General features: G+C 30.9%; 1 protein-coding gene across 5 annotated transcripts in view; it reads right to left on the bottom strand.

Annotated features, from left to right (window-relative positions):
• Positions 1–73: 73 nt before the first annotated feature.
• Positions 74–25884, bottom strand: part of by (focal adhesion protein tensin) — a 102676-nt gene continuing 76865 nt past the window's right edge. Inside the window, exons 7-26 of one of the 5 annotated variants that reach the window (XM_080169335.1) lie at positions 22313–22500; positions 18262–18324; positions 17455–17504; positions 17246–17290; positions 16593–16712; positions 15317–15347; positions 15198–15240; positions 14221–14326; positions 8686–8724; positions 8022–8101; positions 7700–7762; positions 6219–6301; positions 5600–5690; positions 5044–5135; positions 4529–4594; positions 3849–3960; positions 3295–3407; positions 2756–2834; positions 2223–2355; positions 74–1896 (exon numbers count right to left, since the gene is read on the bottom strand). In XM_080169335.1, the coding sequence (XP_080025461.1) occupies positions 1692–1896; positions 2223–2355; positions 2756–2834; positions 3295–3407; positions 3849–3960; positions 4529–4594; positions 5044–5135; positions 5600–5690; positions 6219–6301; positions 7700–7762; positions 8022–8101; positions 8686–8724; positions 14221–14326; positions 15198–15240; positions 15317–15347; positions 16593–16712; positions 17246–17290; positions 17455–17504; positions 18262–18324; positions 22313–22500 (1802 nt within the window). In that variant the 3' untranslated portion in view covers positions 74–1691. Of the gene's footprint in view, positions 1897–2222; positions 2356–2755; positions 2835–3294; positions 3408–3848; positions 3961–4528; positions 4595–5043; positions 5136–5599; positions 5691–6218; positions 6302–7699; positions 7763–8021; positions 8102–8685; positions 8725–14220; positions 14327–14741; positions 14785–14969; positions 15013–15121; positions 15165–15197; positions 15241–15273; positions 15348–16592; positions 16713–17245; positions 17291–17454; positions 17505–18261; positions 18325–22312; positions 22501–25884 lie in introns of all 5 variants that reach the window. The other 4 variants (XM_080169337.1, XM_080169336.1, XM_080169338.1 and 1 more) reach the window with 4 other exon arrangements.

The following is a 25884-nucleotide window of genomic DNA, read 5'->3' as shown; positions in this document are numbered from 1 at the left end:
TGCTTTGTATGACCTAATTATAGACTTGAGTTACAATGCTTCCTAAACTATCTATGAAAAAAAAACAAAAATCTTCAGTATAAAATCTTTTATTTTATATAAACAGATTATTAACTAATTTTAAATCTTCTTATAAAAATTAGTAAAACTATACATATTTAAATATAATTGAATTTATGAAAAAAGAAAAATTTGATAAAAGCTCTTTTTAACAGTTAAAATTTAGAAACATTTTTTTGATAATAATGAAAAAAATTTGTTAAACTTTAAAGCAGATTTTTAGTAAAGTTATTTAAAACATAACATTAAAGTTATAAAGAATAAAGACTGTTAAAAATAATTATAATTATAATATAATAATTAGTGTAAATAAACTGTTAAAATTAAAATAATTAATTGATAATACCATTAATAATAATTTACAATGCAGCACCGGTTGTAATATTTCTGACAGACATATTCATAACAATTTAATAACTAAGATGGAAGTAATTACATCAATTCAGGGAGGGAGGGGAAATTAGAGGCTTAAACTGGTACCCAAAGTTTTATAACAACCTTATCTTATTCGTTTGCACAAAAACTTTGTGTACTTTTATTGAATTTTGATAAATTGGTTCCAAATTACCAGTGCACTGCAGTGTCTAAAGTTTTTAACCTTAAATTTAAATGTACAGAGGTTTTACAATATACATCTTTGAAACAAAAAACAAGAAACCAATTGTTTTTACCAACCAATCCAGATTAACTAAAGTCCCCAAAACTTCAAAGCTAAGAAATTATTATCAACTTTGGGTTCCAACATAATCTCCAGTATAATATCCTCTACCTTTCTCACATAAACACAATAACATTACTATATTTTATTTCTATCCAAGTTAAATATATATAATTTATATTTATAAAATTGCTAATATTGGCCTTTTTTACATAAGATTGCATTATTTATTTTTATTTCTTGAGATTGTCTTCAAGTTTAATAGTTATTTACCGCATCGTATTGTACACAGCTTTCCGCAGATATAAAAATATACAATTATAAGGTTAAAATCAGTTTCTTTATTCCCAAGATGCCGAAAGCACGGTTTTAATATTATGATTTTACATTTTTATATTCGTAGAAAACTGGTTATAATACAGTACGATACATGATTTCTCGGTATGGCATAAAACTGGTTATAATCTAGCAGTTCCAAAGTCATGCTGGAAAAATTTTTCTTGGTAATTATAGAAAAGCTTTGTACAAAATGAGCTTGAAAAAAGTTGTCTTTTTATTTATAAATTTATAAAATTAAGAATTCTTAATAGTTTATGAAATATGTTATTTGTCTTTTCATAAAATCTAAATGATTTGAATTTTAGAACATTTTTGTCTATTTATCTTAGAAGATAAAAGTGTAAAAACAAAATATTTTGAGCGTTCCATTACAATTTTACAAATGTTATAAACAAAAAAAGTTGAATTATAAGATTATAAAAGTTGAAAATGGTTAAATTGAAAGCTTTGTTTGAAAGCAAGAAGGAATCTAGAATCACTTTTTCACAACAACAAAAAAATGTTCTTAACTTACACTTATGTAGTTTTTCTACAAAGCTCGTTTTGCCATGTTAAATACAATAATACATCTCATATATTGTATGAGAAATAAATGGATAAAACCACGGCTTTGAATTGAATTTAATAGTTTTTGTTAAACCATATCAGCATGGCGGTTATTCATCTGTCCGCCATTTTGACTAATTGCCATCAGCTTGTTGACAAAGTTGACAATGGCGCGCGCCGGCTGGTCCGCGTCCAGCTCAGCAAACACGTGACACTGATTTCCCGCCACACTGGAACTGGTTTTACGCGCCACAAAACCGAAAATCCGCAGGGAGCGTTCAGCTGATTGGTCTAAATATTTTATATGAAGTTTTTATATGCGTTACTTATTCTTTTATATAAAGTAGGTTTTATATCTGTAGTTTAAGATTTCAAGTTCTTCATTTTAAGGAACCTTAACATTGCTCCAGGGTTGGTTTTAGGCTATTATATTTTTAGATTAAAGTCTTTGAATAGTTTCTTCAGGCTATTTTCTGCCCTTACCTACCGTTTCGAATACAGAGCCTCATATATGCTAGGGGCGCAGCAACTAGTACTGAAAAAATACAAATAAGATAAATACATTCAAAATTAAACCTAACTTTTACTTTCGAAATTAAAAACTTCATGATATATTCCTGTAGATTTATCAGCTGATTTAAGATTCCATCTCCTGTCCTCTGGATCTACCCCACAGTGGGAAATAGTTGTGACTGGATAGTGCTTGCGGAAGAACAGACGGCGGCTCTGGTCGGTCAGTGTAATTCCTTGACCTAAACAAAGCATTTGATACAATCTAGAACAAATTTCTAATATAAACAGGTGATCAATATGTTTTTGACATAAACAAGGCTTTTGATACAAACATGTTATTCCATGACTTTAACAAGGCATTTGATAATATACAATAATAATCTTTTTAGACAACTCATTTGATAAAATGTTAAAACAATGCATTTGATAGATTTTTAGAGTATTTCCTTAATTTTGAGTCATTATTTGAAAGTAAACTAATGCAAAATTATGAATAATAAGCTCAAAAGGTAGTCTAACATAACAAAACTATAGTATACCTTTTCAAATTGTAATATAAGCTGATAAGTGAAATATAGATACTCAATTAAATAAGTAAAAAAGAACAAATCAACAATCCCCTATTCACTTTAAAAATACCTGAAACTTTGAAGTGAATAGTAGTTGGGACGGGAACAGGTCTGGTCAAAATTAGCTGCGAAACTGTTTTTCTCATTGCCTGAAATCATAATGAAATGATGTTACTTTAAATTCATATGGTGTCTTTTTTTGCCAAAGTTACATTTTTTGTTAAATCTAGCTTTCAAAATAACAGAAGAAGAAAAAGATTTAGAGTCCCTGGATGTCTAGATACCTAGCTATCTAAACACACACTCTATACCCACAGAGATATGTTCTTTCTTCCACCATGTAACTTGTAGGGGTCTCAAAAACCATGTGACGTCATAAAATGAGGGATTATCCATCTCTTTTTTAGGGTTTCCAACTTCTCTTCTCCTCTACCTAATTTCTATGACGTCACAAGCTTGATTTTTCAGTCACTTTGTCCTCCTACTTGTAACTTGTTCAAAATATTTTTTTATGCAAACTTATTTTATCCTTTTCCTATTTAAGGATATTTTCTTTCTCATAAAATAAATAATCCTTGTTTCACACCAATAATGATTTAGATACAGTACCTGTGGACCAGTTAACAGATCAGTATCTTGAGTGAATAGATAGTAGACATTGCATGCAGCTCCATACTGCAGCAACTGGGTCATCTCTGGGCTTCCTGTCTCACCTTTACCACCTGCAAACAAAGCAAAAAAATAAGTTGTACCTATTTGTTTTTACAAGAATGCTTTGGGTTGTTCATTCTCATGTTTAATTTTTTCAAATGGAGAAAGTATCTGCATAAAAAGAGACCCCCTCCCCCCCAAAAAGTTTGTTTTATGTTAAAGGTAATAATAATAGCTATATGGTCTAACAGGAATTGTTTATCATCCAGATATTAAGCTTGTGATTTGGATGTAAATTTAACAAAGTTAATTTGCAAAGCAAATAATATTAACAATTCAAAGTAAGGGAAATGTCTTGGTATATTAGTAAGTATAATATATACCACCATTATCTTGACATGAATAGGTCAAATGGTGTGAATGTATGCTGGTATATAAGACTTGATATTAGGAATAGTATGTATGTGTAAGGGAAATGTGGTATATTGATAAGTTTGTAAATAAAAGTATACCTCCTATATCTTGACTAGGTATAACTAGTTTACATGGTAGAGCTAGTGGTGTTACTGTATGTTGGTATATGAGAGCTGATAGGCTGGCAAATACTGGTTCATTACTGTAGCCCTGTAAAATAAGTAAAGTTATATATTACTGTTTCTCGTTTAAGTGATGTTTATTTGGATAGTCGCGATTTTAAATCTATTATCATTTCTTAGCTTAGCTTTCCTCTCTCAAAATATCCACGTTTATTCTATATCCATTTCAAGGAATGTAAGTGTTCAAAAAAGTACTTCTCAAAGGAGGGTAGAAAATTGGCGTTGACAACTTAAATGTTATCGATCTAGTTCGCGAAGTAATATATATATTTTTTTTAAATATGAATAACCTTGTTTTTTTTAATAAAATCTATTAATCGCATCGTAATATAGACAGCTTTTCGCGAATATTATAATAAAAAATTGTAAGATTAAAACCAGTTGTAAGCCCCGAAGGCCTGGGCTAACAAAATTGCTTTTAATTTTATTATTTCTATTCTAATAATTGGTGGAAAAGTGTCTGACATAAATTATATTTCAGCATTGCTCAGAACCGGTTCTAATCCAGCGGATATTAATCGATTTCGAAGCCATACTAGAAACATATTTAAAACATTATTTACATTTTCTAAAAACAAAATGATCTAAAGTCATACCTTTAATTTGACTCCCTTTGAAGTTGGTTCAATAAGAAAGTGTCTCACCAGCTCACTGCTTCCATCCTAGACAATATCAAGGATGATAACATCAATAAAAAAGAAGCTCAGCAAATCAGACAGTGCTCAACATATAGTGCATCCGCTCGTCGTCCGGTAGGTTATAGGAGACGTTTATAATAGTTCCTATTGCTGAAATGTCAGATGTGCGATATTAATACTTAGACTAGGTAGAATGCCTTGGCCCAAAACAGGCGCAACTCATTACCATGCACAGTTAGAATTTCCAGGCAAAGAGTTAATTGTCTGATGGATATTTTCAACCTAATATCCCGGAACTAGGTTGAACTAGGTATCAACAAATCAGAAAACTATCAAAAGAAAAGTGCCTTTAGCGATCTCGAACTGCTTTTCGATGTGGCAGTGAAGCTTTATTTGTGTCCTGGGGAGGTTTTTTTAAAACAATTTTGGGGGATGGTATCTAAAATGTGAAGTGTACCCTAGTTAAAAATTACCTTATCACCCTTGTTGGGTGGAGGGGTGGCCACTTTGAGAGCTAGACCAAAAGCTCCTGGGAAACTGTTGGAATCACGCACGATGAAGGTTCCTAAAATAAAATCATATATTTCATTTGTTTACTTTCATTCAAAATTTTTTCTTATCAGTTTTAAATTTTCGGATGAAGTAAAGTAGTGAATTCAGAATATACTTTAGTGAAGAATCTCGCAAACTGCTAAACCAATATGTAATATTTTACATTCATAGCTTTTTATAGGTCCAGGGAAGGTTAAAACTATGGGGGAGAAATTGCTCATAGAAAATAACCCTTTAAAAAAAACTCACAAATGGAGGGTCGACCGCCCCCCCCCCCTCCTTCCTCCTTCCAAAGTCTACTGGACAAATTGAGTTCTTAATTTTATGGAAGCTTTACATAGGGCCGGATTGTTTTGAGCTGATATAATTTGTTTGATGTTTTCAGTCCATTATTTTGCTTTTCTTGCCCTTTTTATGCAGAGCTTCTACATGCTAGGGGCGCAGCCGCTAGTAACAGACATAGAAATTTATATTAACCTGGAGGCTGTGTGTTGAGAATACTAATAGCCTCGTCTCGAGATATATCCTTCTTATACCAGAACTTATGATTGTCTCGTACTAACTTCACCTAGATAGATAGATAGATAGATAGAAAGATAGAAAGGCATGCAGACATACTGTTAGATATCTACCTAATTATTTCTGACATCAGTTTGAGACAATTTCTATTCTTGAAAAAACATGGATATAAAGTGGTGGTTTTAGGCTATTTTCTTGGGGGGTTGGACACCCCCCCAAAAATACCACCCCCCTTTTTGTAAATTAGTGGTTAAGTGGGGGCTTCTCATCAGGTACTTAATTTTAATTTTTTTTCTTCAATTATTTAAAATTTGTGAAGGCATCTCCAGAGGTAATCATTTTTTTTTCTTTAATTACCTATTGGGTCAAAGCCCCTAGAGTCTAGGGGCAAAGCCGCTAGTATAGATAAATAGGAAGACAGCCAGATAGACAGACAGAAAGACAGACAGATAGACAGACAGAAAGACAGACAGATAGACATACAATTAGTCAGACAGATAAACAGACAGACAGATAGAAAGACTGACGGTCAGACATACAGATAGAAAGACAGACGAACAGACAGACAGATATCTACCTGATTATGAGGGACATCTGTAGGTTCAGATGAAACACTTCCCCTTCTGGAGGAGAAATAATTATCCCCCTGATACATGGAACCTTAACATAAAAATATTATGTTAGTAGCACGGCAAAAACAAACTTAAATCTTTATGCAGGGAGGGAGGGGACAATGGACGCTAGTTTGATAAGTACATTCATATTTATTTGGGTACTTTTATTGAATTTGATTAGTGGGGGTTCCAAACTAGAAGTTTATTATTAACCAATAACTTTATACAATAAAAGGTATTTTAATCATTTTCATTGGGATGTACATAAATTTAATCTATAATACAAAGTAGCTTGATGTCTGTCCGTCTGTCCGTCTGACCGTCTGTCCGTCTGTCTGTCCGTCTGTCTGTCTGTCCCTTAAGATCTCGGTAACCACTGAACCGATCGGATTCTACTCTTCAGGGAATATACCTACTGGTCCTGTGGTGGTTTTAGGCTATTTTCTTGGGGGGTGGGACACCCCCAACCCCCCCAAAAATAAAAAAAATTCCAACCCCCAAAATTTTTTTTTTACATTTTTTGTAAAATCTCAGTAACTGCTGATCAAATTGGGCTCTAACCTTCTGGGAATATACCTACTGGTCCTCTGGTGGTTTTAAGCTATTTTCTTGGGGGGTGGGACACCCCAACCCCCCCAAAAATAAAAAAATTCCCACTTCCAAATTTTTTTTTTTTAAATTTTTTTTAAACAAAAACCAGTAATTGGGGTGGGGGAACCCCACTGCAACATGGGGCGAAGCCCCCATGAATCCCTCCCCCAGAAAAAAAAATCAAAATATTTTTTTTTAATTTTAATTTTTGTGTATGCGAACAACCTAGGTCTAATTTTTACGAATTGAAATTTTTGTGTATACGGCAAACAACCTGGGTTTAATTTGTACAAATTAAAATTTTTGTGCTTAAAGCGCACAACCTGGGTTTAATTTTACCACAGAGTAATTAAACAAAGAATAATTTTTTGAATATTTCTATTAAGGAGGGTTGACTTCCCAAAACTATATAGGGCGAAGCCCCTAGAGGCTAGGGGCGAAGCCGCTAGTTTCCATTATAGTATTACTTTAGATCTTTGTGCCTATTAAATGATAATCAGATGCCCTAATATTATATTATCTTAGTATGAAAAAGATATAAAGATTGCTATCTTTAAGAATGTACTTAAAAATCAATGACAAGATTATTACATACAAAGAGCGATTCTATCGTATAGTAGCTTGTTTAAAGTGCCCTACTAAAATGGGGATAGATGTCAGTCACTGCTTTTGCCCTACCTATTCTATTGACGTCAGGAAATAACCTATACCCCATCTCTTTTCTAGGGGGTTTCTTTCTCCCTTTCCTTTCTCTTTCCCTCTGCTATGAATATAATAGGTAGGCCAAAAGCTGTGGCATCTATCCCCATTTTCCTAGGGTAGTAAACATATTATCATATGCCATAACGTTTACCTGCTGGTGAGCCAGATCTGCCGGTCAAATCAAACCTGCTGTTAACACGAGAACCAAATAATCCTAAATAATAAATATAGAAATTATAGATACTTGTTCATAAAGTAATTCATTGAGCAGATGTTTAGAAGTCATTAATAAAGAAAAAGAGGCAGAAAATGTGATTATCAAACATTAGAAAATCACGAAACTTAAATCTTTATGTTTTTTGCGACTGTCAAAGACACAGTGAATTATAGAATAGCTTCGATCGATACTAAAAATACCCATAAAGTTATTTCTATCTTGGTGAAATAATATTTTTAAATAGAAAAAAAGCTACCTGGACTTTTTGGTGGCAGTGTGTTTGTGGACTGATTAAAAAGTGGTGTTCCTGTTACTGGGAATCCAGGCGTTTCTGGTCTAAAATTTAAATATTTTTTTTTTAATTTTATTGCCAGTCAAGTCATTATAATAAATCTATAGGATAGATGTATAACCACACAACTACCTGGATTCCTTCTGTTGGGGACCTTTTTTGTCTATTTTGTAGCGACTTGGCGAAGTTAATATTCCCGACGCTATAGGCTAATTCAAAGACCTTATTGAAAGTCGGCACAGGGTCCTTGGGAAGGGGACATACAGTTATTTAACCCATTCTACCTTTATTGTTTTACTCAATAGTCAAAAAGTATTCTTCTATCAATTCATATTATTCTCTTGTACGAGACAAAAATGTTTTGACTAAATTATAATTATTTTTGATTAATAGAACAGTTGAAATAAAAATATTAAGAGGCCTTCTGTTTTATTTACAGGGGCTGTAATTTAGCAATTGTATTTAACTCATAATTATAACAAGCTCAATTTTTGTCAGGGCCAACCCGGGGAAAAACTTGATTTGGGTTGAATCCAAATGGATGTGGGTATGAAAGGTAGAACTAGTGCAAATGGATGGGAAGAAGGTTTGCAATTGGCATGATCTTTGTTTAGTTGAAAAACAATACCTGCTTCCATTGATAGACATAGACGAAGAAAATCCATTCCTAAACAGTAAAAAATATTAGTGAAAAAGTATTTCCATATTCTAGTCATTTGCGAGATCTTAATATTTCGGTACTTTACTTTAAACAAAATGAATAAAATAATAATTTATAAAGATAAATTGTTATTAATCCCGAATGATGAAAACAAAAATACCCCTTCTATATTTTCAATTATTGGTTAAAAAATTATTTTTAAATCCAACTAATACAGTTAGGGAGTTGAATCCATTTTTATAGAAGCAGAAACATAATCTATGATTATGGTTTGGACCCTCTAAAACTATAATCTACCCTTCCACTTTCCCCTCTCTTGGTGAAGATATCTTCAACGCCGATACGATTTTTGAAATGTAAGATTCCACTTTTGCCTCTCTTGGTGAAGATATCTTCAACGCCGATACGATTTTTGAAATGTAAGATGCCACTTTCAATAGAGGCGAAACTGGAATCATGGTTTACATTTTTAATATCTATGTTTCTGTAATCTTCCATTACTTTTTTAACATCGACATAATAGAAATGTACCATACTAGTTTAAAATTATGTCAAATGTGAAAAAAAGCATAGATTTTATATATAATTTAAACATTGTTGTATATTCTTAATTAATTAAACAAAACATACAAAGAGCCTTTTATAAAAGATGTTTTGTTTATTTAAAAAAATACTTTTAAAAGTGTATCAAATGAGTAATCAAAATTATTTTAAGAAAGTCGTTTATTAATTAATTCAATTGTATATATTTGTAATTTTTTTGTTCAATTTATTTCATCGTAATATTTCCCTAGTAATCTCTCACCGTGTAAGTTAGCACTAAAAGGTAAAGATAAAGTTTAACTTTGGCCTATGTTATATGTTATAACACATACTTAAGACTTAAAACTTAATGTAATGAAAAGCTTTCACTTAAAGGGAGTGTGAACGTAAAAATTTCTCATCTGATTATAAAAACGTAACATTTTCTAAGCACATTTCACTACATTGATCAACCAAAAACGTCCTATTAACAAAAATATTTAGAAATAATGCATTGATTTTATGGTATTTTTGGAGGGAAAAAGGAAAAAACAAGGAAAATCTGAACATTTTTGTTTCTTAAAATGTTTGTAGGGGTGTTTAACTTGTCATATAACAATTGAAACAATTCAGTTACTGTTAAGGAATTTATTTTGTAATATAAAATTGCCAATTAGTTTTTTTATAACGTAGTAATTAGGTAATAAAGATCTATCTTAACCCATTAGTGCCGAGCGCCACTTTTATGGGCCGATCAAGCTGAAAATCTCAGGGAAGCTTTATAATGGTCAAAACAGAATTCCAATTATTTTGTTTTGCTCTAGTGGCATGCACAGGAAAGTTGCAAAAAAAAACGATTCGGCATGGCCATAAATGCCCAACGGGCATTGAGACCCGTTTTGGGCGGTTTCTGCTGGCATTAAAACCCGTTTTTTTCTAAATACCCTGTTATTTTGACAAAAAAATGAAAAATGTAATTTTTGAATGCCCAAAGTGAGATGAACACTTTTTAGAACTTTGATACCATCCGTAATTGAAAACTACATAACCTCATGTAATCTATAGAGCTACAAGTAATATACGAAGCGACTTATATCACATTTCGTGTTTTGGCTATAGGTACCACCCTTTTTGGTTAAAAAAGCCCGTTTGTCGAAGTTTTAAAACACACACACTACAAAAAAAGAACATATAAAAATTGGGTGATAAATATCAGAAAAAGAGCATAAAAATATTGGAGGACACATATAGAGATTACTAGGGTATACTTATTAGGGTGGCTCAAGAATAATAAAATCATAAACAAATATTTAATGGTTGAAAAGTTAAAACCGGGTAATAAAACCAAAACCGAGCCGGGTTTTAAAACTGCCGGGTATTTATGACCATGCCGAACCGGGTCATAATAGGGCGTAAAAAAACGATAAAAAATTCATATAAAAAATAGTAATTTGAATTAAACGATTTCACAAATAGATGTACTTGTTAATAAACTTTAGATTTCACAAAAAAATCAGCAACTTTACTATACAAACAAAAAAGTTAGAAAGGGTATTTTGAATTCACCAAAATGTTCGTGGTTTTCAAATTTTGTTGAGCTATACCAGCAAACGGAAGTAAGCAAAACTGCCTGCTCCATGGGGAAATGAAAACCAGGGTAGTAGAGGGGGGATTCATACTGAGAATGATGCAATTTGAAGACTGGAAACCGGTTATTTTTGTGATTTTCTGGAACCGGGTGGAACCGGGTTTTAATACCCGGTTTGTCACTAATGGGTTTAATTTGTATTATTGACAAAAAATACCTCAAAGTCTACAAAGGGTTGAATCTCATAGGTTATTTAAAATAATGATATTCTTTTTTATTGTAATGGACAATAAATAACCCACTTTGAAGAATCAGTTTACACTTTTATCAGACTGTTTATAAAGAAATATTGCACCTTTATTATTTACAAATTTGTAATTAAAGGTGGGGGAGAGATGGGCTATCTAAAGTTACTTGGATACTAATAAAATAACCTGTTTCTAGCTTTGTATTGTATTTGGTTTGCAATAAAAAATATTACTTATTTTATCAATTTTTAAGTAACTATACATTGGTTTACAGCAAGGATATTGTTAAAAGCCAGCTCAACCGTTAGGAAAAATAGAGAACTATGTAAAAAAGTTTAGTTTTAGCTATAGGAGGAAAAAAGACAATCAACTGCACATTTATATAGTCCGGAAATTTTTTCCCCAAACTAGGCATAGTTAAAATTTTCGGAAAAAGCCGTTTTTTAAAGAACGAGAGACAGTTTTGCCCTATATTTGAGATTATATTAATGAGATGATGTTAAGGTTTGATAATCTGATGAGAAATTTTCTCGTTCACAGTCCCTTTAAGCAAAGCTAACAAATAAAATTATGAAACATATCAGGGATATAAAGAGATAAGACAATGGCCGATAAATTAATGCACATCCATAATGATGACGCTCTAAATAACCCCTTCTGTAGATAAAAATTAGTGGTTCCAACATTTATAAGCACAATTTAATCAACCAATCAAAATTCAGTAAAAATCCCCAAAGCCAATGAATAGAAATTGTTGTTGTAAAACTTTGTTTACTATTGTAATAAGCAGTCAGTTGTCTCCTCCCTCTCTGGATACGAATACTAACTAAAAAAGAATAAAAAGCGATGGTACTCTACAATTCACTTTTCTGCCTGTCCGTCATTCTGTCCATGATTTTTTATGATTTTCCAGTATGGCTACGAAACCAATTAATATCCGCTGGATCAGACCCGTCTAATCCATACTTGAAACCATGTATTGTATTGTATTATAGACATTTTTCTACAAATAGTAAAGTAAAAAGTTGTAATATGAACACCAGTTTTGTTAGACTGGGCCTTCGCCCCTTCAGAGCTAACAAAACTGGAAAAACAGATGCAATAAACAACTAATCTTGGCTGTTTAGTTTTGACAATGCCAGTTTTCATCAACCAATTAAGATTAAATAAAAGTAAACAAATTTATAAATCCAACAAATGTTTATAAAACTTTGGGTACTACTGAAATTTAAACCCTCCCTTATTATAGTCATTATTATTAAGACATAGTTATAGAAACCTGCAAACCATAAGAGTGATTTTTTTAGACATACATATAGACTTCTACCAACCCTTTTTGTAGAAAACGTCGCTTAGTTAGAAGCAATAACATTTTGTATGTATCTTATCAATTTATATTGTATATAAAAAGCTTCGTCAAATGTTTTAAATGGACATTCAGGACTTTCTGATATCGATTACAGGGTGCTACTGTCCTTCTCATTCTGTTTTCTCATGTTATTATAGACAGAATTTATTTAATTTTTCGTCCATTTTTCCCTCCCTATATACAACTTTTATTGTACCCAGGGAGGTAGGGAACATAGGACTGAAATTACCTTCCTAGCTGGTCCAAAACCTCTAGGTACTTTAATTCAAGTTTATCGCCACCAGGGATCTGATGGGTTTAAGACAATAGCCAATAAATGGATGTACATTCCCAAAAATACCTCTACTGTAATTTGCCATCAGTGGTTAAAACGTTTCGACACTATACTAAATTAACTAACCAATTAAAATTCAGTAAAAGTCCCCAAAGATGTTAAGCAAACATAAGTAAAAACATTATTGTAAAACTTTGGGAACTAGAATAGAGAGAGGTGGACAATGGACTGTTTATTACACTAGTCCCCAAAGTTTTACAATAACGTTTTCTTATTGGATGGCTTAACAACTTTGGGGACTTTTATTGGATTTTGAATGGTTAGGTTATTAAGTACTAGCAGCTTCGCCCCTAGCCTCTAGGAGCTTTGCCCCATGAGGTAATTTTTAAAAAAAATTTAAAAAATAAAAAATAAAAAAATAAAATTCTGGTGCTGCGCCCATAATTTATAAGCATCACCAGAATATTTTTTTTGGGGGGGGGAATTTTCATTTTTGGGGGGGTTGGGGTTTCCCACCCCTCAAGAAAATAGCTTAAAACCACAACAGGACCAATAGGTATATACCCTGAAGAGTAGAATCTGATCGGTTCAGTTGTTACTGAGATCTTAAGGGACAGCCGGATGGACAGACAGATAGACAGAAAGACATCATTCTACTTTGTATTATAGATATATAGTAGATCAAAATTCAGTAAAAGTCCCCAAAGTTGTTAAGCAAACGAATAAGAAAATTTATGTTTTGAGATTTCTAATATAAAATTTTCTTTAAGATAAACATTTTCTGAAAAAATTGTTCTAGCTTCAAAAATAAGGAAATTACATCTATTTAACATTTTAATTAACCTTAAAAAGAAAGTTGTTAAATGAAGGGGTGAAGTAAGCAAAAAATGACTTTGTCTTACTTAAAGTCGGAAATTTATTATTTAACAGGGAACATGCACAATTTTTTTGAGATGATATGTGGGGGGGGGGGGGAGCGTTGAACTATTAAGGTCCGGAAATGGGCCTGATTGTTAAGTGTTAGCAACCTTTAATTTTAGGTCCTTTTTTTTCTTAAAAACTTCAAACTAATAAAAATATAAAAAAAACTAACTAATATGTACAATTTCTACTATGTCGATTTAAATATATGATATGTTATCTTGAATGTATCATTCCAGTTTTGTCTCTATTGAAAGTAGAATGATACATTACTATTATGTCGATATAAATAAGGAAATCAATGTTTATGAATACACTGATATGTAAACATGAATGTATGATTCCAGTTTCGCCTCTATTGAAAGTGGAATCTTACATTTCAAAAATCGTATCGGTGTTGAAGATATCTTCACCAAGAGAGGGGAAAGTGGAAGGGTAGATTACAGTTTCAGAGGGTCCAAACCATAATCATAGATTATGTTTCTGCTTCTATAAAAATGGATTCAACTCCCTAACTGTAATAAAGTAGCGTGATTATAATACTTTTGATACCAGTCCAATGTCCCATTCCTGTGTTTACCTAAAATGTTCCAGCTCGGCTTCGCTCTCGCTCTCATGCCTGTTCCTTGGTTGCAGGGAGGGTCTGCAGCGGTCATACGAATTCTCTGACATCTGCCGGCTTATGCCTACAAATGAGAAATTTAATTAATACGTACTTTAAAAATTTAAGAGGGGAGTTTAAGAATTTTAATTTTTGGGGGGGACAATTTCTAAAACAGTACTAAAAACGCATAAATGTTTATGCATCAGTGTTTTTTTCTATAACATAGTTAAGTAGTTGTATTTTCAATATCTTATAGAAGCTATTCATACAATACATTTAACAAAAATAGGCCAATACACAGACTATATAACCAATGGTAGGCCAATATACATTTTAATTGACTAATGGTGAGTCAGTATAACGTCATTTTTATAGGCACTTTAAAAAGCTTAAATTTATCAACTTATTAATCTTAACTTACTTGATTGTTTCTTAACACATGAATGGATAAACGTATTATCAACCTTTTGTATTCTTATATATCTTTCTTAACTTACTTGACTGTTTCTTAACACTTGAATAGATAGACGTATTATCAACCTTTTCTATTCTTATATATCTATCTTAACTTACTTGATTGTTTCTTAACACTTGAATAGATAGACGTATTATCAACCTTTTCTATTCTTATATATCTATCTTAACTTACTTGATTGTTTCTTGACACTTGAATAGATAGACGTATTATCAACCTTTTCTATTCTTATATATCTTTCTTAACTTACTTGATTGTTTCTTAACACTTGAATAGATAGACGTATTATCAACCTTTTCTATTCTTATATATCTATCTTAACTTACTTGATTGTTTCTTGACACTTGAATAGATAGACGTATTATCAACCTTTTCTATTCTTATATATCTATCTTAACTTACTTGATTGTTTCTTAACACTTGAATAGATAGACGTATTGTCAACCTTTACTATTCTTATATATCTTTCTTAACTTACTTGATTGTTTCTTAACACTTGAATAGATAGACGTATTATCAACCTTTTCTATTCTTATATATCTATCTTAACTTACTTGATTGTTTCTTGACACTTGAATAGATAGACGTATTATCAACCTCCTCCATTCTTGACTTGTTATTCATTGAACTGAAACAAAATTAAATTATAGGAATTGTGTAAAAATCACCAAACCTAGAGAGAGAAAAATATATAAAAAATGTGCTTATAATGTCTGCTCAAAAAGAGTAATTCACATTTCCCTCATAGAGATACGGACTGACAGGCTGAACGACTTACAGAATAACGGACTGACGGTTGGATAGACAGACAAGGGGAGTTATAGATTATCTTCGCTACTAAAGAAACTGTAGATGTCTATGTACTGTATGTACATTATTATAGTGTACTATACCTGGTTATTATTGGTTGATTTGATTGTACAGGTCTGTGTACTGTATGAACATTATTATAGTGTACTATTCCTGGTTATTATTAGTTGATTTGATTGTACAGGTCTGTGTACTGTATGTAGATTATTATAGTGTACTATACCTGGTTATTATTGGTTGATTTGATTGTACAGGTCTGTGTACTGTATGAACATTATTATAGTGTACTATTCCTGGTTATTATTAGTTGATTTGATTGTACAGGTCTGTGTACTGTATGTAGATTATTATAGTGTACTATACCTGGTTATTATTGGTTGATTTGATTGTACAGGTCTGTGTACTGTATGAACATTATTATAGTGTACTATTCCTGGTTATTATTAGTTGATTTGATTGTACAGGTCTGTGTACTGTATGTAGATTATTATAGTGTACTATACCTGGTTATTATTGGTTGATTTGATTGTACAGGTCTGTGTACTGTATGAACATTATTATAGTGTACTATTCCTGGTTATTATTAGTTGATTTGATTGTACAGGTCTGTGTACTGTATGAACATTATTATAGTGTACTATACCTGGTTATTATAAGTTGATTTGATTGTACATGTCTGTGTACTGTATGAACATTATTATAGTGTACTATTCCTGGTTATTATTAGTTGATTTGATTGTACAGGTCTGTGTACTGTATGAACATTATTATAGTGTACTATTCCTGGTTATTATTAGTTGATTTGATTGTACAGGTCTGTGTACTGTATGAACATTATTATAGTGTACTATTCCTGGTTATTATTAGTTGATTTGATTGTACAGGTCTGTGTACTGTATGAACATTATTATAGTGTACTATACCTGGTTATTATTGGTTGATTTGTTTGTACAGGTCTGTGTACTGTATGTACATTATTATAGTGTACTATACCTGGTTATTATTGGTTGATTTGATTGTACAGGTCTGTGTACTGTATGTACATTATTATAGTGTACTATACCTGGTTATTATTGGTTGATTTGATTGTACAGGTCTGTGTACTGTATGTACATTATTCTGAGGTACAGCTCTTGATTCTATCTGCACCGGGATGTTAAACACTTTGGACGGACTTGACTCTCTGAAATTAAAGAAAAAAATCTTGTTAAAACCAGCTTTTCTACATTCATTTCAAATCTATCGTCCGTCCATTCGTCAGTACGCCTTTTGTCCGTAATAAAGCATGCTATTGATGTCAAGCCTTGTATGAGGAATGAGGATTCAGTTAACTGTTGAGTAAAATTAAGCTCTTTATAGTGCCTATAAGCAAATGACGTCATACAATACAAATGACCAAACGCAAGCCAGTATACATCTTAATTCACCATTGTAGACCACTATGATATCAATTTTTAAACGCACTATAAAAGCTTACTGTTGAGTAAAATTAAGCTCTTTATAGTGCCTATAAGCAAATGACGTCATACAATACAAATTACCAAACGCAAGCCAGTATACATCTTAATTCACCAATGTAGACCAGTATGATATCATTTTTTAAACGCACTATAAAGGCTTCGGGTAAAATATTAGAAATCGTGGCATCTTAAGAATCATTAAGAGTCAGGGTGAATCAAAGTTTAATATAATTTTTTAAATATTTCTATATTCTACCTTGATGTATCAGAAATGTGGAATGAGTTGGCATCACTGGCATAACTGAACAAAAGTATAATTACTAATTAGTAAAAACTAACCACGTAAATGTAAATTTTTTGAAAAGCGAAGTGGCTTGTTTATCTGATTTTAATGTGCCGTATCTATTTATAATTCTCAAAAATTAAAACATAAAAATAAATGATTTGAGAAGATTAAAAGCTTACCCATCTGAAGGTTCACTTCTTCCAATTTGAACAAATGATGATTTTAACTCCTGAAGTAAAAAATGAATTTAAGTCATTTTTATAGATACTTTTACTAACAATTATTCATATTCACTCAAAAATCATTTTTTATGGACCAATTTTTTTAGCACAAAAGGGATAAATTTTCCCTTTTAATATTACCCCTGTTTTAAATAAGGTCAGATCTTTTATTTTTCCACAATAAAATTTTCACATAATTATAAATTGGTCAAATTTTCAAAGAACCCTGTTTTTGAAAGGGTCAAATTGTTGGGTTGATATTTGAATTTAAAAGCTATTAACCTTGTGCAAGAGTTTACTTAACGTGTAATCCACTATATGCTAGCCATGCAAACTCAAGAATAAAGTGGACATTCAAAACAAAAAAAAATTTCTAAGATTTTCGCTCCATACAAAACACATATTTTTACCTTTTTTATTGTCATACTCAGTAACAATTAAAAAATATTTTCTATAAATATTTGCATTTTATTTAAAATTATATATATAATTTTGTTTTTTTAATAATGCCTTATCCAATAAATTCTAACAAACGGACACAAAGATTATTTTTCTCACATATAACATATAAGATTAAGATTATGTTTTTTTCTCGTTAAAAACAAGAAAAATAATTTGCAGAGGATTTTAACGATTTTATTGAAAATAAGGGTGAGTGTAAACTTGTTAAAGTTATATTTAGTTAGGTAAGGCTATTATTTGGTACCGTGTGGCCCCACAAGATTAGGGCCCCCGCAGGGTTAAGACATAATAGAAATACTCTACCTGAACCATATGACTAGACTTAGACCTGCCAGCTCCGCTATTTTTTCTCTCCAACAACTTTCTGTTTAAAACAAAACAAAAGTAATTTTTGCCCCTTAATAGTACTTTTTCTTTTATGTGGTCTGAGCCCCCCTCCCCTTAAAAAAAGAATATTTATGGAACAAATTGCTTAGAGTCAGTAAAAAATTTAGCCTTCAAAATAATAAGTTTCTTGCTTATAATGCCAACTAATTTTATAATTTTGTAGAAAAGAATAAACTATTGTGATACTTTTATATACACAATATCCCATTCGATAGCTTAAAACTTTGGGTACTTTAAGCAAATAATGATTTTTGGGGTTAAAACTTATCAACCAATAATTTTAATGTATAGATGTGATAATTTTTTTTGAATTTGAGATGACAATGTACATTAATTTTTCGTCAATGGTCTAATCCTTTAAGATTCTGTTATTCTTATGAACGTTTGTTCTCAAAAATATTTTGCGTTAATATAATATTATATCATAAAGTTTTTAAAAATTTAAAAAATCTACTTTCTATTTCCAAAATTTAATAAAGTAAAATCAAATATTTGTATAAAACATTGTTTAGTAATTTTCTAGATGAATAACATAATACAACATTTTTTCTGGGTAACGCCCTTTTATTAACAGTCGGGATACTCCAAAATTCATTTTGTCTGTTACTTAAATAAATTGATAAAAATGGACAACAATAACACTTGAGTTTCAGGAAAATAGATTCTCTTTTTGTTGTTTAAAAAAATCAAATTGTCATTTATTTTTAAAATTCAACTATCAACAAAAATGTCCTTGTTATTTGTTAAAATCTAACAACTTAAATTTGTTAAATTTTATTCTTAATTTGCCTTTTATTTGCTCCTCTGAATGGCCGACTTAAAAAATCAATTTTAGATTCCTTATAACTAATAAATAGCGATTCTAATTATTTAGTTTAAAATTATGATGATATAATAACAGCACAAAATATTAACATGATTTTTTACTTGTGTTCTCTAAATAAACAAACCATATTGTTAAATAAAAAACAAGGATGACCACATTCTTAACATTGATTAACATTAATAAATATAATGTAACAACGAATTTAATCTTCCATATTATTTAGAAGTTCTTAAAATATTCAGTATAAATTTATGCCTAAATTACTTCAATACAAGATGCTGCTTATCAACATACTCAAATTTTAAGTCTAAATTATAGAGATGCTTTGCTTAAACCAACATATATCATGTTCCTAGGAATCCATATTCGAAACTTATGTTTACAAAAAAAAGCCAAATATCATTTAATTTAAAAATGACATTCGTCTTTATTATTGAGTTTTGAAATTAACCTATTAGTAACAGTAATCTGAAATAGAGTCAAGTTTGAAATAGATAGGACAATTAAAAACTGCCTATTCTAACGTTAAAATATACGAATGAACTGACCTCCGGACCGACCTTAGTAATGAAAAAGCTACGCTTAAAAAAACCTATTTTACCCAATTAAAGAGGCATTGTAAAAATGACCAAAAATGGAGCAAATTTGCTTTATGTATATTTTTTTCATGCTCTTATTTGGTAAAATGAAATTTAGTTCTATTCATAGATTTTGTGGCGGTTTCTGAGGTCTTGTAGTACATTAAGGTCAGAAAAATTTAGCAGAATTTAAATAGCCATTTAAAGCAAAAGGCGTGATCTATAAGCTTGATTGTCCGTATGAGTGTATGTTTATCCGTAATGCATGTTTTATTTTCTAAATATCTCAGTTGTTTATGGTGGGCTTTTGACAATTTAATTTCATTTTGAAGTCAGCAAAACAATTAATTCTTGAGTAAAATGTTGGAGCTTGACACTAAGGTTTTAAAATCTTGCAAAATATGACGATCTTCCTTATGCATGTAAAAGGTACAAATTTTCCCTGTCAATATATCCCCCTTTATTCTATATCCATTTAGGTACATGATGTATAACAAGAAATCTATTGTTTTATGTATTGTCAATCTAGATTTTCTGTTTTAATTTCTTCATTGAATTTTCATTTTATAACCTAGACTGCTGTGATAGTTAGAATAAAAATCTGTAGAACCAGACTATTTCATGATTTACGTTACGCCTAAGATGAGAAAGGTGGGAGTATTCTTAAAATAGTTGAAAAGTGGTAGGTTTATTTGACGGTTTATCAATCGGTTTCGAAGCATTACTAGAAAAGGATTTTTAAGCTACTAACTTATTTATATTTAATAAAATATGGTCTTCAAAGAAAGAGGGATAAAATTGAAATTTAAAAGGATTTTAGAAAATGTAAAATTGAATATTGGAACTGCATTAGGTTTGAAATTTGGTGTTTTATCACTTTCACAAATGTGTCATTCCTTAATTGAATAATCGTATACATATAAGTACAATTCATATTAAAAAGCTTAGTTGGTATGTGTGCATTTTTCTCTTAATTACTTGACCGTTTGATCTACAATGCCAAGGAATTCTTTATCATTGCCAGGTTTTAGGTTATTTTAAGAAAAAAGAGTCATCCATTCTAGATATAATGCACCTAGAAAACACATAATCTATTAAAACAACCATTTCCAAATATTAAAAAACAGTCTAGGAGCCAAAGCGAAAAAGAAAATATAAGAAAATAAAAAGAGTTTTGCTGTATATAAAACTAATTTTAATAGCTTTGATGACTTTTGCGTATGCGATTGGACACCTTGCATTGAATCATATTAAGAGAATTGATTTATGAACCTTACATTTCACGATACAGAACTTTGTAACAAGTATAGCAACATTTACATGTATGATAGGGTTAAGACATCAGAGAAAAGGCACCAATATAGAGGGAGGAAGACGACATCGGGCTGTAAATTATACTTTTACCCCAAAATTAAAAACTGTATTCCTGGGATATTAGGTAGAGTTTATCTAACAGACAAACCCTTTAATTGCAAGACATTTGTGTGAAAGTCTTAACTTGAGCATGCATAGGTATTATTGACATAGAAGCAGCATATACCATGTATAACGTCTCCTGTATGACGTGGTGGGGTCCAGACTCAAACACGACACCTTCACAACATCTAGCCTTCACGTTACCAATAAATGAGGCAAGTTCTTTTACCCTTCAATTCTTGATCAAGAATTTTCATTACATTGCTTTATGAAGCAGATTAGCTTTTTGATTTATTAATGTCCTAAATATTAATGTACTAAGCATACATATAAAAATCTAGATGTTAAATCTGGCAATAAAATCCGGCAAACATAAATAGAGATTTCTAGCAAACATACCCTTTTGTTTACTTATAGTCATTATTTAGTTCAAAAAAGAATACAAGCAACGAAATTTTTCGGCAATATAATTTCCCGAAAGCTAACTTTGTAGGGTTGTCTTATTATTTTGTTACAAGCTTTACAATAAACGCGCAAAGATATTTTAATTCGTCATAATTCATCCAATCGAAGCTTTATCCTAAGAAATTCGACTATTCATAGCTGATTCATTATCCGAATGAAAAGAAAAAACAACTGTCATAGTACAAAAATATGTATACGTTCTAACCAATAATATGGCCGCATTGTTCCTCTACTTTTTTCATTTTGGCTGATTTAAAGAGTATGTATCTAGATCTTCTACATATATCTATTTTTATAAGCAATGATGTTATGATCCAAAAATTTAATTAATAGCATTGCATTGCAACAAAAATATATCATAATTTATTTGAGTAACTAGCAGCTACATCCCTAGCATTTAGGGGAGGGAAGAAAGTAATATAGCCAAAATCCACCTTGGGACATATGTGAAACTCCCTTTGAAGTGGAGATTTGATCGGCTCAGCGATTAGCCAGATCTTAACGGACAAACAATAAACCTCTCTTCTTAATATTGTAGAGTTTAACTTATAAGGCAACTTCTTATTTGATTTAGGAAGGTTTAAGTCTATTTTCTGTCCCAATGTTTCTTCCCATTCCCTTATTTATTCTTGAAAAAATTTTAATCCAAATTTTTTGTAAAATATTTTTGTTTTGTTTTCCTTTGCTGTCTTTGAAGCCAATCATTTCTGTCGGCTTCAGTCCTGCTCATTCCACCGTTGCTGCTGCTGCCGTGTGATTGTCCATATCTGTCCGCAGATGCTGACTGCTGTCTGTAGCCATTGCTAGCACCATGGCTACCGTTCATATGGCTGCTTGTACCACCGTTATTCAATCCGTTAGTGCTGCTTCCTGAAGTAAAATAAAAATTTTAGTTATAAATCCAATAGATCTATGGTATATATGTATATACAGATAACTGCCTGCCTCCCTTTTTCAATGACCTTTTAGTCTGCTAGCAAATTGTTTTCTGTTACTTGGCTGTGTTAATATTCCCGTCACCATTGGTTGATTTTCAAAGACCCAATTAAAAGTTGACACAAGATCAATGCGATGGGGAGATACAGTTATTTAACCTCTTCAATTCCCCCTCTAGTGTTTTACTCCAATATAAATCTTATAAGAATGATCAGTGGCAGGGAACAAGAGGGATAAGGCACTGAACGATAACAAATAACACCCCCAATAAAGATGAATAATAATATCCCTTTTGTAGATTAAAACTGTTGGTAGAAAAGTTTAGACACTCAAGGTTTGTACAACTCAATCAAGATTTGACAAAAGTACCCAAAGTTTTAAACTTATAAATGAGAAATTATAAAACTTTGGGGACCAGTCCAATGTCCTCTTCCTCCGTGATTAGTGGTGACCCCTATTCTTACTAAAGGTATTAGTATTTTTGTATTTTAGCAAAATTTTCGATAAAAAAAGACCTAGTAAACTATTTAAACATAAATAAAGCCGCATACAGTCATAACACTTAGACTTCATTTTGATAGTTAATCCAAAATCCAGGGAGGGAAGGGACATTGGGCTTTTTAAAATTGATTAAAAGAATACTAATCCTGCTCTATCATTTGTTGGATCATTAACTCTGGGCATAATTTGACTTTTTATTTATTTTTATTTATTGCCATTGACTTATACCTGCAATAACCTAATAATTATCAAAATTTATATTGACTGTAACATATCAAAACCACTTTTATTTACAGACAGAGTGGGAGAGTCTATGTTTTATAAAACGCTTTAAGTGTTATTCGTAAATAATATTTAAAACTTAAAATAATAAAGATTGTGAAATGCTAATATTTTTAGGCACATTTCTTTAGAGAAACATAAAGAATCGTGATTTGCCAATACAATATATTAATAGATAATGATAAATACGTCGTTAAAATGTAAAATATATCCCTAAACTAATATTAAAAAGCATTCAATTTAATATTAATCAGATATAAATATTTTGTTCTTTTAAAACTAGCGGATGCGCATCTAGCATTTGCCACCCTCCAAAAAATAGCTAGAAAAGCTATAATGCAAATTTGCATGTCGAACTATGTGTATTACTATAAAAACTAGGATTATTGTTCAGTTAAACCTGCAAGAGAAAAGTTATTGGTTATTTCTATAAGAATCGAGATTGTCAAAGCTAAATAGGTCCGATCTTTTGTTCAAATTGTAAAATAATTTATCAATATTTGTATTTGTATATGAATGCCGAATGTCAAAACGATTTTTTTTCAACCCATTCTAAATACAAAACCTATAAAGGGATAAGTATTTTGTGTAGTAGTTAGTTGCTTCTCCCATCCCAAGCAGAGAAATAGTCTAGAACCTCCCCAATACATTTACAAGGCCTTCATAAAAAATACAACAAATCCAATAAGTAACTAAAGAGATCTTCAGCGTTAAACAAAAACCTTACTACTTTATACAACAGGAATTTAGTAGCGTGCACAGGGATTTGTCAGGGTGGTGTAAGTTTTGGTTAGGCAAAAAAAGGAAGGCATTCATACCTAATTTCTTATTATTATTATTATTCTTATTATTATTAGGGGAGGTTTACACCTAACCCAATCCCACCCTTACAAATACACACACTTCAAACATTGTAATTAAGTCTTAATCAAGAATTCTTTGTCCGCCATGTTCTTTAATATTTATAATTATATTTATAATTTATTGTTTATATTATTTATTTCTGTGTGAAGCCCAAACACAGTTTTGTATTCATGTCACAATTATTAGGAATTTGAAACAACAACAAAAAAAGGAATTTAGGAATTGGTAAGTTTAGCTAAAAGATAAAATATTGCGTGGTAAGGTCTTATTAATCAGAGAGAGAGAGAGGGGACAACGGGCTAATTATCACACTATTCCTTAAATTTTTATAATAATGTTTTCTTATTTGTTGGGTTAGCAACTTTGGGGACTTTAGTAACTTTTGATTGGTTAATCCATTAAGGAGAGTGTTCAAAGAATTCAAATTCATAATATTAATCTACAGAAGTGGTATTTTAGCAAATCATCATTGGGGATGTACATTAATTTATCGTCCATCTTTTTAATACTCAGCACGGACCTTTTTGTTAAACAAAATTAACCCTTCTGATTCTTAGGGAGGGATGGGAAATTGGACTGAAAAATACACTAGTAACCAAAGATAATAATCTTGTTCTCTCCTTTGTAGGCTTGGAAACTTTAAGTACCTATTCTTAATCTTTTATTAGTAGACTTTAAAGAGGCTTCGGTTATAATCCAATCGTCAGTATTAATAATTTTTCCTTTTTCTCTGGAATTTTAAGGCAAGAAAAAGCATTAAAAATTGCTAAAGTCATTTTGCACGCTTTGTGAAATATTTTCAGGTCGGCGTGGGTATTTTAGCCATTTTTATTTCAATTTTGTGTATTATTTTTTATGTTTTTCTCTAAATCCTTATACTAAAGTAACAGGATGTTTGTCTGTTTTTTTTTTACTTTTTCTTATATAATCTAAAATATTAAATTTAGTTATCAAATTCGACTCTCCCCTCCTCAAGTGCCCCTAGAGGCCTCAGGGGCGTAGCCGCTAGTATATGATATTTCATTTAAACTTTATTCAATAATATTTCTTTTTCTCATTCCAATGTATGGTGTTGTGTTTAACTTATTATATTGAATTCTTTTTTCAGAGACTTTAAACCAGAAAATCAAAGTTTATCTATTTTTATTCCCAGTTTACTTAACACTCTACATCATGCTTTTATTTATCCAAATTCAATTCTAGGAATTATTTTTCGTCACAAACATGTAGATTTAAATAACCTTTTAAGTAACTTTGGTTACTCTACTTTTCTTCAAAATAAGAACTCCATTAAATCGATATACCCTAACTGTAATGATAGATATTTTAATCAAATTATATCATTTTTAAAAGATTTGGAAACTAATAAAAACACTTGTTTAAAAATTTCATTAACCTCTACTTCTATGCTTAAACACAAATTATCATCAAATGAAATTTCCCTTCTTAAACAAAATAATATCATTACAGTTGCAAATATTTTTGACCACAGAATAATTGGAGATAGAATTATCATACTTCCTACTCTACATACTAAAATAACAAATAACCCTGCATGTACTACTCTAGTTAATAAATTAAATGTTTTGAAATCTATTGCATCCCACTTTCCAGTAGTCACCAAAAAAGAGTTTATGAATTTAGGAAAACCCCTCATTAACCTAAACAATT

This window comes from Acartia tonsa, chromosome 8 (assembly GCF_053477335.1).
Source record: "Acartia tonsa isolate MP-2025a chromosome 8, ASM5347733v1, whole genome shotgun sequence".
Taxonomy (NCBI): Eukaryota; Metazoa; Arthropoda; class Copepoda; order Calanoida; family Acartiidae; genus Acartia; species Acartia tonsa.
Note: the sequence above shows the minus strand (reverse complement) of the source record. Positions and strands in the feature narration are given on the sequence as shown.